The sequence below is a fragment of the Apodemus sylvaticus genome, chromosome 8 (genome assembly GCF_947179515.1).
Source record: "Apodemus sylvaticus chromosome 8, mApoSyl1.1, whole genome shotgun sequence".
Lineage (NCBI taxonomy): Eukaryota > Metazoa > Chordata > Mammalia > Rodentia > Muridae > Apodemus > Apodemus sylvaticus.
Window position 1 is genome coordinate 107318133 of NC_067479.1, and position 14123 is coordinate 107332255.

A 14123-nucleotide genomic window follows, 5' to 3' on the forward strand; every position below is an offset into this window, starting at 1 on the left:
AATCGTACTGAAAGCTAAAAGTCAGATTCTTGGACAACTTAAAAGTCACTAATTCCTTAGCTGGGGCAAAGAATAATTAATAACACTCATATACTAAGAATGTGTTCTTCTCTGTCTCAGTCTCCGTCTCCGTCTCCCTGTCTCCCTCCCTCCCTCCCTCCCTCCCTCCCTCCCTCCCCCCTCTCTCTTTCCTTTAGTTTTCATTGAGCACTGATAATTCTAGAACAAAACTGTCTTTATTAGCAACTCATTTTTGTCCAGGATGGAAGACAAATGCCTAAGCTTAAACTGTGTATAGCTTTTAATTAAAAACAAAACAAAACAAAACATGTAATCATTTATTTAAAATGCATAAATTCATCAATGAAATCCTAGAAGATATTCCATTCTGTATGAAACTACAAATTAAATGTTATTTGCATTAGTACTGTTATCTCACACAACACATACTTCAACTGACTAAAAGTATTTTTTTTTTCACTTTTACTAAACAATCTTGCAAGGTCAATGAAAATAAACAGTCTCCCAGCTGTTTCTATACTCACAAAACAAACCAATATGTCAAAACTACAGTAGATAAAATTAAGAAGTCTTTCAATCACTGTTAAGTCAACTATAGTTCTGCTAAGACACAGGACAAAGTAAAATCATAATTCATCGCATCTTCTGAAACAAGTAAGACCTGACTTTTTTCTCCCAAGAAATGGCACAGTACAGTGATATCCAAGAAATATAATTAAATTATCTTAATTACTTCATGCCAACCTGGTAAATCACCACCATTTAATGAAAATAAAAAACCCTGCCGCTTGCAATTAATGTTTGTACTGCTTCAATTGATCAAATGTCTAATGCACATAAAACATTCAAAGAAGTCCTGTGTATCTTACAGTAATTCAGTGGAGAAGTCCTGGCCCAGGGGTATATAAATCTGAAGCACAAGGAACCTCTGGATCAGTCCAACTAGAAAAGAGAGAAAAAATATATAATGAAATGTTCAGGCCACTTGTATGTACACATAAACAAACACAGCTCCTGCAGAGCCTAGCCCTGCAGGAGCAGATGAGCCTACAGTAACACATGCATGATTTATAACCTGACTAGGAAGGTGAAGACTGTGACAACTGAATCAAACGCCAACCGGTGCTGCCATTTAAAGTCCCATTTGGGTCACTGGTGAAATTTTTATAAAAATCAAAAACGGGATTTGTAGTCAGTCTTGTTATGCCATAAAGGCATAGAATACACACACACACACACACACACACACACACACACACACACACACATAAAATTGAACTGTAGATTGTCATTGGTATGGTCATAAAAATATGTGGCAATTATTTTCATTCACTGACAGGTTTTACAGTCTCCCTAAACAACTCAATAAAGAAGAGCAGCTCAGGAAAAGATCATATGGTCTTAACAGTGGCCACCGGGAGCTGGGTGAAGAAGCACAGTCTCACTTACAGTCCTTTGTTAACATGTTCTTAATTAATTCTCATTGAGAACTGATAGCTTTTATTCTCTATCACGAGTTTCATAGGGCTAAAAATATTTGGAGAAAAACCAACCCACGCGGCACTTTTGATAGCTGAAGTCTGTAACTGCTTAACCAAAGTCAGTTGATTTTTACAGTTTCTCTACAACAGATCACTTAATTCCTTCCCTCTAAGGTTCAGAAATGATCTCGCAACTGACTGTGCTTTCAACAGCTGTGCTAGTGTTGTCCTTCTTAGAGTATTGATAGAGGTAGGTGGTAGAACTTGACAGACAAGGAATACAGGAGATCCTGGGTTCAAATCTTGATGAAATAGAAAATGACAACAAACCCCACAAGGATCACAGCTCCTGAAACAGACAGGTTAGGAATAAATCTACATTGTGTACAAAGGATTAGGTTAGGAATGAATCTACACTGTGTACAAAGGATTAGGTTAGGAATGAATCTGCATTGTGTGCAAAGGATTGTATAGAACATAGAGATGTCTTTAACTTTGTCTGTCCCCTAAAAGCACAGTCAGAAAAGATGACTTTAAGGAAGAACCAGGTGTGATTGAGGTCCTATGCAATCCAGCAGTTGGGAAGTAGAAGCAGGATGACATTCCGGAAGTCAAGGTCATCCTCAGGGTCAGAGCCTGCCTGTGGCTAGAATGCTTGCCCAATGTATAGAAAGCTGGGTTTAGTGCATGTGCATACAAATTCAAACACTCACACACACACACACACACACACACAGAGAGAGAGAGAGAGAGAGAGACAGACAGACAGACAGACAGACAGAGACAGAAACAAAGAGACAGGCACAGAGAAACAGGGAGACATACACAGAGAAACTGACAGACATAGAGACCAAGAGACAGAAAGACAAAGAGAGAAAGAGAGAGAGAAGCAGACACAGACATAGGACTCCAAGAAAAGCAACTGATTTAAGGTGATGATATGTTTCATTTATTCTAATAGTAAATTAAATAAAATTTAAATATTTTACTCCAGCAATACAATTTTGATCATTTTGTACAAAGACTTTCTTGTTTGTGATTCCTAATGTAAACTCTTTTACAACATTCCTGATATGCCACGCCTATTTTATCCCAAATTTTTCTATAAACAAACATAATTGGCCAAATATGTTTACTAATGTTTATTAATATTTCCATCAACTTACACAAGAATAACTTCTTTTAAATTACCAAGCTCATAAATGTGTTCAGAGAGAAATTCTAAGGTAAGCAAAACAGAAATGGGGAGAGGAAAGGCTCTACCCTAGAAAATTCTCTAGGAATGTATCCTACCACATTTATAGACAGACCCAGTGTAGCAAGCCAAAGTTCTGACCCACAAAAGCAATGTGAAATGGGGACTGAGGTTACTTCAAACAAACCCCATCAGCCAGCCTCTCTGGCTCTCGCACTGACTGGTCTACATGACTGTAGAGCCATCTCCACAGTGGCCTCAGCTATAGACAGAGCTTGGAGAACACCAAATCAAATGAAACCACCCTTCAAATGCCCCTAATGTATGCCACAAAGCTCATGGAAGCAGTATTGTTCCCTTCAAACACAAAGAGGCACATGTAAAAGGGCATTTTTAGAAATGAAAGGTCCCTTTTCTCTAGACAAGCAACTCTGCCCTTCAATATTCTCACACACTAAGGCCCCAGTTTCCAAAAGGCTTTCATGTGTGGTGATGGTCTGACAAAGATACGAGAGCTTTGACACCATTTGACAGGTTGAATCTGCACGTCAGCAATGCTAAATAAACTCCACTATAGTATATGTTCCCCTGACCTAGGGAATTTAAACTGATTCTTTGTGTCTGCACTGTATTTAAAATCACTCCAAACAATACTGAATATAGATCTTATTAGCTTTAAAAATTCCATCAAGTACATAAAATAGAAATTTCTTGTTAAAGGGATAAAGCCCCAATTTCTTTTTCCTTTAAATACTGAAAAACACAGTCAACTTGTAAAATGCCGATAGTTTTAAGCAGTGGTTTTACAGTTGTTTCATTAGAGCAAATGATAGAGTGCATAAACCACATACATTTCACAAGGATTATGTCACCCAAGAAGTAGGACAAGGCCCCAACTCAGCCTTAGCACATCTTTAATTTCCTTTTCATCCCTAAAATTCAGTTAATAATTTCCATCTATACCTCAAAGAATCAATTGTAGGAGCTTTATCATTTAACAAAGATTATTGATCACATACTGTTCACAAGACTTGCTGATGCTTTTGTAGCAAGACTGGCCTAACCTGTGGCCTCTTAGAATGTTCAATACAATTTCACAACAGAGAAGGTCAAGAGCTTGGTAGCAGCATTCGACCATCAGTGCTTGAGGGCGCGAGGGTGAGCAGGGAAGGCAGTCTTCCAGAAACAACCCAGGAACTGAGCCTGGATGAATAAGCAGGAATCAGCCAGGGGTGTGTGTGTGTGTGTGTGTGTGTGTGTGTGTGTGTGTGTGTGTGTTGATAAGGAGAGAGGGAAACAGACTATAGGGGAAGCGGTCTATCTTACAGTGGAGGAGCTATGTCCCTGGGGAAGGTTATAATGGCTGGAATGAACCTCTGAATGTTCAGTCGGCTGGCATAAGGCGCTAAAGAGGGAAAAGAATAGATCTGAAATCCAATCATTCGGAGCCTTGCAGGCCATGGGAAAGACACGAGCCAGCCTCAAATCAGTGGGAAGCCAGTCATTTGTGAAATTCTTCAATACAGATTGACTTGATTGTACACTAGGTAAATGTGACAAAAATAAACTGTTTCTGACAGAGGAGTTTGCTTTCTGAAATGGGTTGGAGAACCCATGAAACTTGTAACAACAGCACAGCATCATCGTCAGTGCTGTTCGTGGTAGGAGGGCAGGGCAGGGGGTGGAGATGGGCTGAAGCAGACACAATGTGCAGCACAGCTGTGGCCCCAGTACATGCCAGGTGGGCCTCGCTGAAGCGATGACGTCTTGGTAAAGGCTGGGAAAGAGGACACCGTTGCATTTCAAACAAGCAATACGACTTGAAGGGTGGAACACAGGCCAGAGAAAGAGTGATCAGAGAGAAACCCAGAAAGTAAGAGGGATCCGAGCTGTTTATGTTCCCGTAGAGAAATTACCTTTACGTTAAGAAATGAGACAGTTTTCAGGAGAGGAATAACATGGTGCACACATCACTCATACCTGAAGGGTCTGCTCTGGCTAACCTGACAGCAGACTGGACAGAGCCCTAGCAGAGAGTTCTTGTGGTCATCCATACCTGAGAGACAGGGGTGACCAGCACCGAGGGGTAAGAAGCAAACACTTTCAATCTTTATGCCAGTACCAAGAATACCTTCTTAATGGATTCAACAAGAGAATGAAGAAAAGTAGAAGCTGGTTTAATGAGGAATTGTGGTCTCCTCAGTTGAAAAGACAGTGCTGTTTGCTAACAACTTAAATCAGGCACCCCAGGCAGGGAGAGGGAGAGGGAGAGGGGCTCTGAGCAGCCTTGGCCAGGAACTGCTCTTTACATATACTACTCTTGAGCAGTCCGGGGAATTAGACCCGTAAATATCTGACTGCAAGACTGGAGTTTAGATGCAAAAGGCATTCAGAATCCATGATCCTGAAGCTGATAACCAGAGGGAGCACATAGCCACAGCGCTAAACACAAGTCCAGGGCACCATGGCCTTGGAAGGTGACAGGAGAAGAGGAAAGACAAAAGGGGCCTATTGACAGTATGGTAGGTAGGAGGGAGGAAGGTTTGAGATCTTCTAGGAGGGAAGTCAAGCAAGCCTATCACAGTAGGGAGGGGGGTGTGGGGGCGGGGAGCCCTCTCTGGCTCTCCCAGAGGCAAAAGCAGGCTGAGAACCTGACACTGCCTAGGGACACAAGACCACTCTCTCTGCTAAGAGCATTTAACACAATGGTGAGATCACAGTCACTTAAGGGTTTGAACCGGAGCAAGACATAATTTAAAAAGAATAGCAAAGTAGCAGTAGGAGGCCTGGGGGAACCACAAGAAGCCATCCTCATCTTTCAGAACAGCTGAACTTAGGCTGTAGGGTACAGATGGCCGGACACACACTATTTGATTCAGATGACTCAGCGGGGAAACCAACGACTTTGAATGTAACTCTTGGATTCAGAGTCCCTGCTGGATATTTATGTATGACAGTGATGCTTCTCACTTGGGCAGCTCCATAGAGCACAGCCCATGGTGAAGGGAGGCAGAGATTTATCTAACTGGTGAATGGCACACTAAAGCGTCATTACCAAGGGCAGATGCTTACAATTAGAAATTAGAAACAGATCTGTCAAAGTTTCTTTATGTGGCAAATTTAACAAACTTATTGAACATCAACTGTCTGTCATCATGGAGTTAGAGGTTACAAAGAAGACAATTCACACCCTGGAGAAGTATACAACGTGAGAGTTGGTATTAAATGCTCCTTTATTTGATGGGTGCTTTTATTTACCTAACAGGCACATGGGCTGGGGTTCATTTCCTAGCAACACAAAACGAAACGCATTAAAAAGAACATCTGCTGAGCACCCTCCGTGCACCAGGCACTGTGGAAAGATGTGCCGTTGGTACCTGACTTGTAATTTTAATTTCCATTATAAACTGCACAGCTTCTAGGCTTTACATACCATTCCAAGCACTTTGTGACACGCACCCAGCTATGAACTATGAGGAAGTCATGATTTACTTATGACAGCAAATTAATTTTTAAAAATTCAAAAATAATTATCTTCCAAGCTCAATTTCTTAAATTAGCTTAGAAAGAAAGCACAGGGCTACCAGGAAGGCTCAGTGGGTAGACGTTGCTTGCCAAGCTGATGACCTACCTGAGTTCCCTTCCCAGAACCCACACGATGGAAGGAGAGAATTGAGTCCCCCAAGGTGTCCTCTGACCTCCATGTACACCCTGGTGCATACATACATTCACACAATAATAAATAAATATAATAACAACTTTAAAACACAACAGAATTATTTATTTAGTATTTATTTATTTAGGATTCATCAAGAACAATTTAATTCAGAAAGATTACTATTTAGGAGCAGTCAGTCAAACTTACATAATTTCATTATGAAACTTTCTTGTAATACTGTCAGAAACATAAGTGAACTATCGAATGTCAAGTTTGCATAAAGTGTATGTTTATTCTTAAAATAGGAATACATAATGATAATTGAACTCAATTTAGATGCTAATTGAAAGCCACGTCGCCTCTATTCAAGACATGCTTTCTAATTTCAGTTTAACCATACCAACTCACACAGAAGGTCATTTTATACAAGTAAAAATAACTGTGAACTTCTCTTATCAAAACTTCCAAAGAGCTCATGTGAAAGGCATTAGTGCCAGGGAGACCACACAAACTGTTTCATTTGTTACACTGCCGAGAATGCTATGGGAAAGTCAGATTAATTTTTAATTGCAGGGCATTGTGTAAGAAATGCATTAGAAGATTCTTCTGTTTCTTCTAATTAAAAGCCATCATCGTTACATTTAAAGAGGTAATTATAATACATTAAACCAGATTTCTGAGGAAATTAAGGGGAAAAAAGCCAAAAAAAAAAAAAAAAAAAAATCCTGAACAAGAACAGAGAGAGGGAGAAGAGGAGTCTGTATTTAGTCAGGTTGGTAAAATGAGGACTTTCTCGGAGCCACCGAGAAGGTTGCTAGGACTGAGTGATGTCATCAGTGCCATGACCACGGGTGCAGAGGGCACTGGAAGGCAGTCGGATTGTCTTTACAAACCCAACAATAATGGCGAAAAAGACTCTCCAGCTTCAAACTACCAAGTTCCTGGGCTGTATCTGCTTCATAAAGTCGATATCCTGAAACAGGTGAGCGGTGCTTCTTTCTCTCCAGGAGAAAAGCTACAGTGGCAGGCATCTGTCCTGACTCATCTCAAGTCATTTCACTCCCAAAGACAAATGTATATAAAAAGGGAAAACAGCAGCAACGAAGAGCCTGCTGTCCGTCACACACCCACTGGGGACCGTGAGGCAGCCATGTTTACTTAAGGCAGCAGTTAATGTAAAGATCTTAACGATAATTATCTACTCTCATTCAAGGTCGATTTCTTATATTGGTTTATTAAAAAACACCAGCACCACTCTTTAAATTAAGCCATCTTCCACCTGCTATTTGCATGGCTTGATTCCCATCTTAGAAATTTAGGATGTCACATAATGCTTGAAATGGTATATAAAGCCTAAAATCAGTACAGTTTGCAAAGAAAATTAAAATTAGATATCAATATGGACAGCATGTCTTCCCTGGCGCATGAAAGGTACTCTATAGATGTTCTTTTTAAATAGGTTTTTTGTTGGTGGTGTTGCCAGGCACTGGACCCAGGCCCGTGAGCCTACGGGCAAGTGCTCTATCCCTTATTATCTATAACTAAGCTATCTATAACAAAGCTTTCCTTGCACTCCCTCAGTAAATGTGCTTAATGAATGAAGACAAGGTACATGGTAAATGCAAAAGAGAACTGCCTATGTACTCCTACAAAACACTAGAAATCTACATGTAGCTGATATGACATGGTTCATGAAAAGTCTGGTTATATTAATACATTATATTACTCAAGTGATATCACTTTATTGAAAGCCTAATCTGGTGACAGCCTTAAATTCCAACCTACTCACTGCCAGTAACTGCCCTTCTGGGTTACGCCTCTGAGGCAGCTCCCAATGTTCTGTCTGCTTTAAAGCAACATTGCTAATTTTCACACTGGAATCAATTACTGCAGCTGTCTGTTAGATAACATTCATATCTCTACTTATTAGATATTAAGACTCCTAAAGGTTTGTCAGTTGTATAGATGATTTTTATCACCTTTTATTCTTTAAAAAATGAAGTCCTTGTAATTTATATGAACTCCTGAACTCATGCCAAAATTTCACCTTAACCCTGATTTTCTGATAAGAACCCAGTGTTTATTAGCTCACCTGTAAAGCAGTATTGTGAAAAATTCCTCAGGCAGAGTTAGGCTCAACAAATAGTATCATAATAAGTGGTTACTCAAATTATCTTCTAGGTCGTAGGATAGTTCGGAATTTCAACATGATAGTGCGGCAGGATTTGTTCTAAAGTGCATGACAGACAGCTTATTTCCTTATTAAAAATATCACGTGACTTCACACCAACAGCGGCCACAGAAGTCTTACCGGTATGCCTGCTTCTAAGACACAAAGCAGCTCTCTCAAAGGTTAAGGTGCAATGTTACAAGTCTTACTCACGGATTTGTTTATTCTCCTTCGGTAACTGGATTCTGTTGGTTTGGCTGCTGCCTTCCAGGACAAATACAAAACTTTTAACTTCTTTATCAAATTCCTATGGAACAAGATGAAAACCGTTGTAATTGAAGCATATCTTATTTGGCTTCTTCTACAAAACTGGAACTGCAAATCAATAGTAAAGAGTCTTTATCTCTCCCTTCCCCTCCTTTCTCTCTTCCAAGAGACTTAAAAGTAGACTCAAACTTTGATGATGCTTTTTTCCTGAGACTTGTTGTCTAATTTCTTATTGTGTGAAAACATCATTCCTCCAAAAGAAAAAAAAAAAAAAGCTCTCTAATTTCAGGGATTCCAAAGTCACTGATCCAGTTTGGGGCAGAGGTGCCTCTTGCCTGCTGTGCACATCTCCCTCTAGGTACCAGGCTGATTACCACCCCAGGCCACAGCCAAAGAAAGTACCTGACCAGTGCTGACTGAAATCCCACACATGTTCTCTGCTTTCAGGACTAGCTCAGATGGAATTAACCATGTATTATTTGTATCTCCTGTAACTTTGAAAATTCTAAATATAATTTATTTAAAATCAGTATAAATTAAAATGTAATGATTAAGGCTATCTAAAAAGTTAAGCAAAGGGGCTGGAGAGATGGCTAAGCAGTGGAGAGTGCTTGTGGCTCTTCTAGACCAGGTCCTTGTACCCATGCTCGAAAGCTCACAAGCACCTCTGCCTCCAGGGGATCAGATGCTGTCTTCTTGGCCTCCATGAGCACATACAGACTCGTGGCATATACTCACAAACACACAAACATAAAAATAAATATCCTTTTAAAATGAATTCTGTAATAAATAAGTCCATGTAGTGTCTATTGTAATAACATCCTCTAAGCATTTGCAATGAACATACATGGACCAAGCGTATTATTAATTTTACTTATGTCGATGTTGGGCCTGTATTTAAAAATTTCAGCAGTTTACCCAAACTTTTAAGATAGCCACAAAGCACTTATTTGCTGGCCTGTATCCAACTCTTCAAACATAATCACTTCCGGATGGCCCCAGCAGCTCTCTCGGTTCCTGTTACAGGGATTCCGTTTGGACATCTCCCTCTGCTGGGAATGCTCTTCTGCGCCCCAGCCCCACCTCAGGCCTGGTTGACTCTTAGCACTGCATTAGTAATTCTGGGAAGTTGTGGTAACATAAACAACCTAAAGCCAAGCAGTATTTATCTTAAGGTCATGTTTTCAAAGGTTTTATCCACAGTTCCTTGGGCCCATGAGCCTGGGCAAAATATAGTAGTGATGTGAAAGAGCTTCTTCCTGGCAGACAGGAAGCAGGGTAAGGAATGGAAACCTAGGATCAAGGGTAACCTTTAAATGCCCAGCCGCAGTGATCTACTTCCTAGATCTTGACCCCACCTACCAAAGTTTCTACAACTTCTCCAAACAGCAGCAGGCTGGGACCAAGAACTCAAACATAGGAGCCTGCGGGGATGCATTTATATTCACACCACGACAGAGCTCAGCACCATTTCCCTGGGAAAGGCTCCCCCCCAACCACCCACCCCAACTTCCCTGGTGCACACTTGCCGAATGACCCTTCTCCCTCATTCAGGGTACCAGCCAAACGGTTTTCATCCTTGTCCTTCCATGCCTTCATGTTTCTACCTATCAGAGGGGCATGTAGTTATCTATCTCACTAAGTTATTTACCGTATAGAGCATTGTGTAGTGTGTTTAATGTTATGCTGAACAAATATTAAACACTAAGTGGTAGCTTTAAGTTTCATCAATACGTATTCTTCCCTGGAAGGCACTGGTCTCTTGCTTTTAAACAAGAGGACAGGATGTGGATGGAGACAGGATTTTAGGTAGAGGTGAAGCAGGCAGGACTGGCATCCACCGGATTTCCCTGGGAGGTGGGGAGGCCAGTTTCTGGTGAGTGAGAAGGGCATGCCCTGGGTGTGGGATGGGATTGAAAAATCGGCAGTTTGGTGGTTGGAAAGCAAAGATAACAAGAAAAGCTCATTTTGGAGACTGACAAGAACATAACAGGATAATTTTCCGGATGGTTGGGGTTGGATTTATAGTGCTGTCAATCTGAAAGGCCGTAGGCATTTTCTCCCAAAGTATAGAGACACCTAGACAGAGGCAAAAGAATGACAAGGATCTGGCAGGGACTAGCGAGGCCAGTGTCATGACAGGATAAAGCAAAGGCATTCAAGGTCCTTTCTGGAAAGTGACTGAAACACGTTAGTGTCTGCAGTAGAGAGAGAGCTCAGAGAAAGTAACTGAATCTGGTGTGAGGGAAACAGAAGAATATGTGGCCTGAAGGTCCCCATCGGACTGAAGATCAAACATGGGGGGTTGACGTGAACAAGTGACCTTCAGAATCAAAGATTCTTTGAGGGTAAAAGAACAAGAAAATCAGTTCTGACGTCTGATGGAGGCCTCTTTGCTCTATAACCTTCCCTTGTATTTCTTCCAAGGATTCACCTCTTAATTTCTAACACTTACTTTCCAAATCACAGATGGACTGCCCAAGATCTTCCATTTTGCTCCAGGATTTTTCCCCTGAGCGCTAAAAATTTCAACAAATGCGCCTCCCTAGAAAATAAGATCAAGAAATACGGAGTGAAATACAATGCTATGGGAGAAATTGTATCCACCACAGGAGTCTAAAACCAGTGTTCCCACCATCTGTCAGTTAACAGATGCAGGAAGAAACATTATCCCTGATTTTATGCCGGTTTTATACCTTGGCAGTATATAAGCCACAACCATTGTAATTTGGGTCACCTTAGTAGTGAATAAGTAGGGTATCCACTTTTGAGAACATGATAAACATCAAATGAGCTACAGAACTATTACAGATGGGGCTCACTGACCTGACATGTACAGTATGGATCAGATCTGCAAAGTATTCTAAAAATACCAAGACTAAAGGGCTCAACCTCCATTTGTGAACTAAACCATTAAATTCTTACCATTATATGTGAATATAATATACTGACTGGGATTCAATCAATATTTTCTTTTTAACTTTCTGAATTTGGAGTTACTCCATGTCTTGACTTTTCTTTCCATCTGTCAAATGATGTTTGAATGTTTGATGATCCATCTGTGTTGGATCCCACAGGCTCACAAACATAAATCAGGGACAATCCCTGGAATACAGCAAAGGCTTCATAGTGCCCTCGAAGATTATCCAATAAAGGGGAAATATAGCTCAGACCCATTCTTCATAAGACCCAGGAAGGACTGGGGTAAGTGAAGGGGGTGCTTACTCAACATCTCTGCAATAAATTTTAAACAAAACTGGAGACAAATAGGAAGAACAAAAATAGTATTTTCTATAGAGTGCCTGCTACCTATTACAAACTCAAGACCACAAAGTCATACTAATGTAAAAAACGCTGAAGATATTAATTACTAACTGCCCATATATTCTGCTCATAAAAATGGGGAATTAAATCATTATCTCCAAGGAAGAATTTGTTGCAAAATTTGAGAAGATGAAGACTAAGATGAAGCCTAAATATGGCTTGAATTACAAGGAGCACATGAAAAAAAAAAAACTGTTGGCTTTTCGTGAAAACTTACTACCTTTTTCCCTCAAGCATGTATTTTTGCTTCTGACAGCCAGACAATTTCTTCCTTCTTATTATGTGTAAAACTGTATATGCTACTCTTCTAAGGGCAGGCCATTTTTGCTATAAATTTTAAGTTTGAGCCGGCTGGGTTTATAACCCAACCAACCTTTCTCCCCATGTCTTTTCCTCTATTTTCCAAATTGCCTGCAGCAAGCATCTATTTCATAACTTTATACTTGATCTACAAGAAGTGAGATTAAACAAAGTTTCTTTTAAACTGTAGAATACATTTCTAAAATGAGGCAAAAGTACTGCACACAGTGCTTAAAGGACAAGTAACCAACAAAGAGGTGTCGCCTGGGAGATGGCCACTGGGCACTGTGACAATATTCCTAATAACAAAGTGAAGATGCTATAGACTGCTAATTTCAAGATGAGTGCAGAAGACCTAGGGCAGGAGAGCTGGTGCGGGAAGCCATTCTTTGGACAAGGTGACTGAACTCTCAGAAGCAGCCTGTCCAAATGCAATCCTTGGATCAGACTAGCTTGGGAGTAGCTTTAAAAAGTAGACCCGCTAATGCCACCTACACATCTTCATTCTCTAGCTCTAGAGGGAGGGTCAGGAAATCTGTATTTCTCTAAGTACTTCCCAACTAATTCTGATGTACCCCCAGGCTGAAGAGTCACAAACAGGAAAAGGAACACAGCACATGTGCATACTTAATTCTGGGTTTAAAAGGATTCATTCTAGAATTCATTCACTTTTCTATTTAGCTGAGATACCAGAGGGCATCAACAGTGAAAACCCCAGGTGTTTAACAACTCAGGATTTCTGGGCCCTGTGCTCAAGATTCTGATTCTGTGTGTGTGTAGTGGAAGAGGGTCATGACCTGCTCTGTAATCAGAACCACTGATTCTGCACTGAAAAGCACTGAGCTGGAGCGTGCACACCTCAAGGTCATGACAACTTATCCACTAATTATTTTTCATCCCTGGAGTGGAAGCTTCACACCCAGAACAGGGGCCAGCTCACCCCGGAGGAGGAACCCAGACAGTGCGGAAGTCCTTTTGGGTTACCTGGTACTCATTTTTGAACATTCCCGCAGAGGGCCCTGGGTTTGGCAGGCACAGTGTTTGCTGGCTGGAGTCGGACGGGCAGAGCCGGCTCTGGGGCCCCGATGGCTCGGGCTCGCTTCGGTACCTCGCGCCTGCAGTCAGCTGAGCCTCCAGCTGCCGACCCGCGCCATTCTGGTCCCCGCCCGGGGCGCCGCGACAAGGGGTGGCACAGTGGCCTGCGGGCTTCACAGGCGGAGTGACTTGTGTGTAACCTATGGGACCGCCCTGCAGCCACCTCCGGGCACAAACCGACCGCGCCCGCGGGAACCGCGCAGCCCGCTCCAGGGCTTTGCTGCTGCGCCCATTGGCTCCCCGGAGGCGCCTGCGCACTGAGCCCTACAGCGTGCTTTCCCTCTGGCTAGGCTGAGCCGTTGCCTAGGCAACTGAGGGGCTTGTCTCTCTGTAACAGCTTGTAACTCATTAGCCCAAAAAATGTAGGGAGACTTAACCCTGGGTCTAACTCGGATCTTGTATCTTCACATTGGCTCTGAGTATTGTATACTCTGGTAACTGCTGTTTGGTCAGGAGGTCTTTGATTCCTACCCCTGCCCCCATACTTGCTTTCTTTGAGAAATAACAAAAGGTTAGTTTGGGAAGCGCTTGGAAAGGAAGGTGTTTATTCAAAGTCATTGAACCCTTTCAAAGGGTAAGGCTTCTTTAATCAAAGTAATGTACATGGAGGTG

The 14123-nt window shown here is 41.6% G+C and overlaps 1 protein-coding gene across 1 annotated transcript in view; it reads right to left on the reverse strand.

Annotated features, from left to right (window-relative positions):
• Positions 1 to 13687, reverse strand: part of Cfap20dc (CFAP20 domain containing) — a 263394-nt gene extending 249707 nt beyond the window's left edge. Inside the window, exons 1-4 of the mRNA XM_052190249.1 lie at positions 13401 to 13687; positions 11248 to 11337; positions 8739 to 8832; positions 891 to 963 (exon numbers count right to left, since the gene is read on the reverse strand). Coding sequence (XP_052046209.1) covers positions 891 to 963; positions 8739 to 8832; positions 11248 to 11337; positions 13401 to 13421 — 278 coding nt within the window. The 5' untranslated portion in view covers positions 13422 to 13687. The remainder of the gene's footprint in view (positions 1 to 890; positions 964 to 8738; positions 8833 to 11247; positions 11338 to 13400) is intronic.
• Positions 13688 to 14123: the final 436 nt, after the last annotated feature.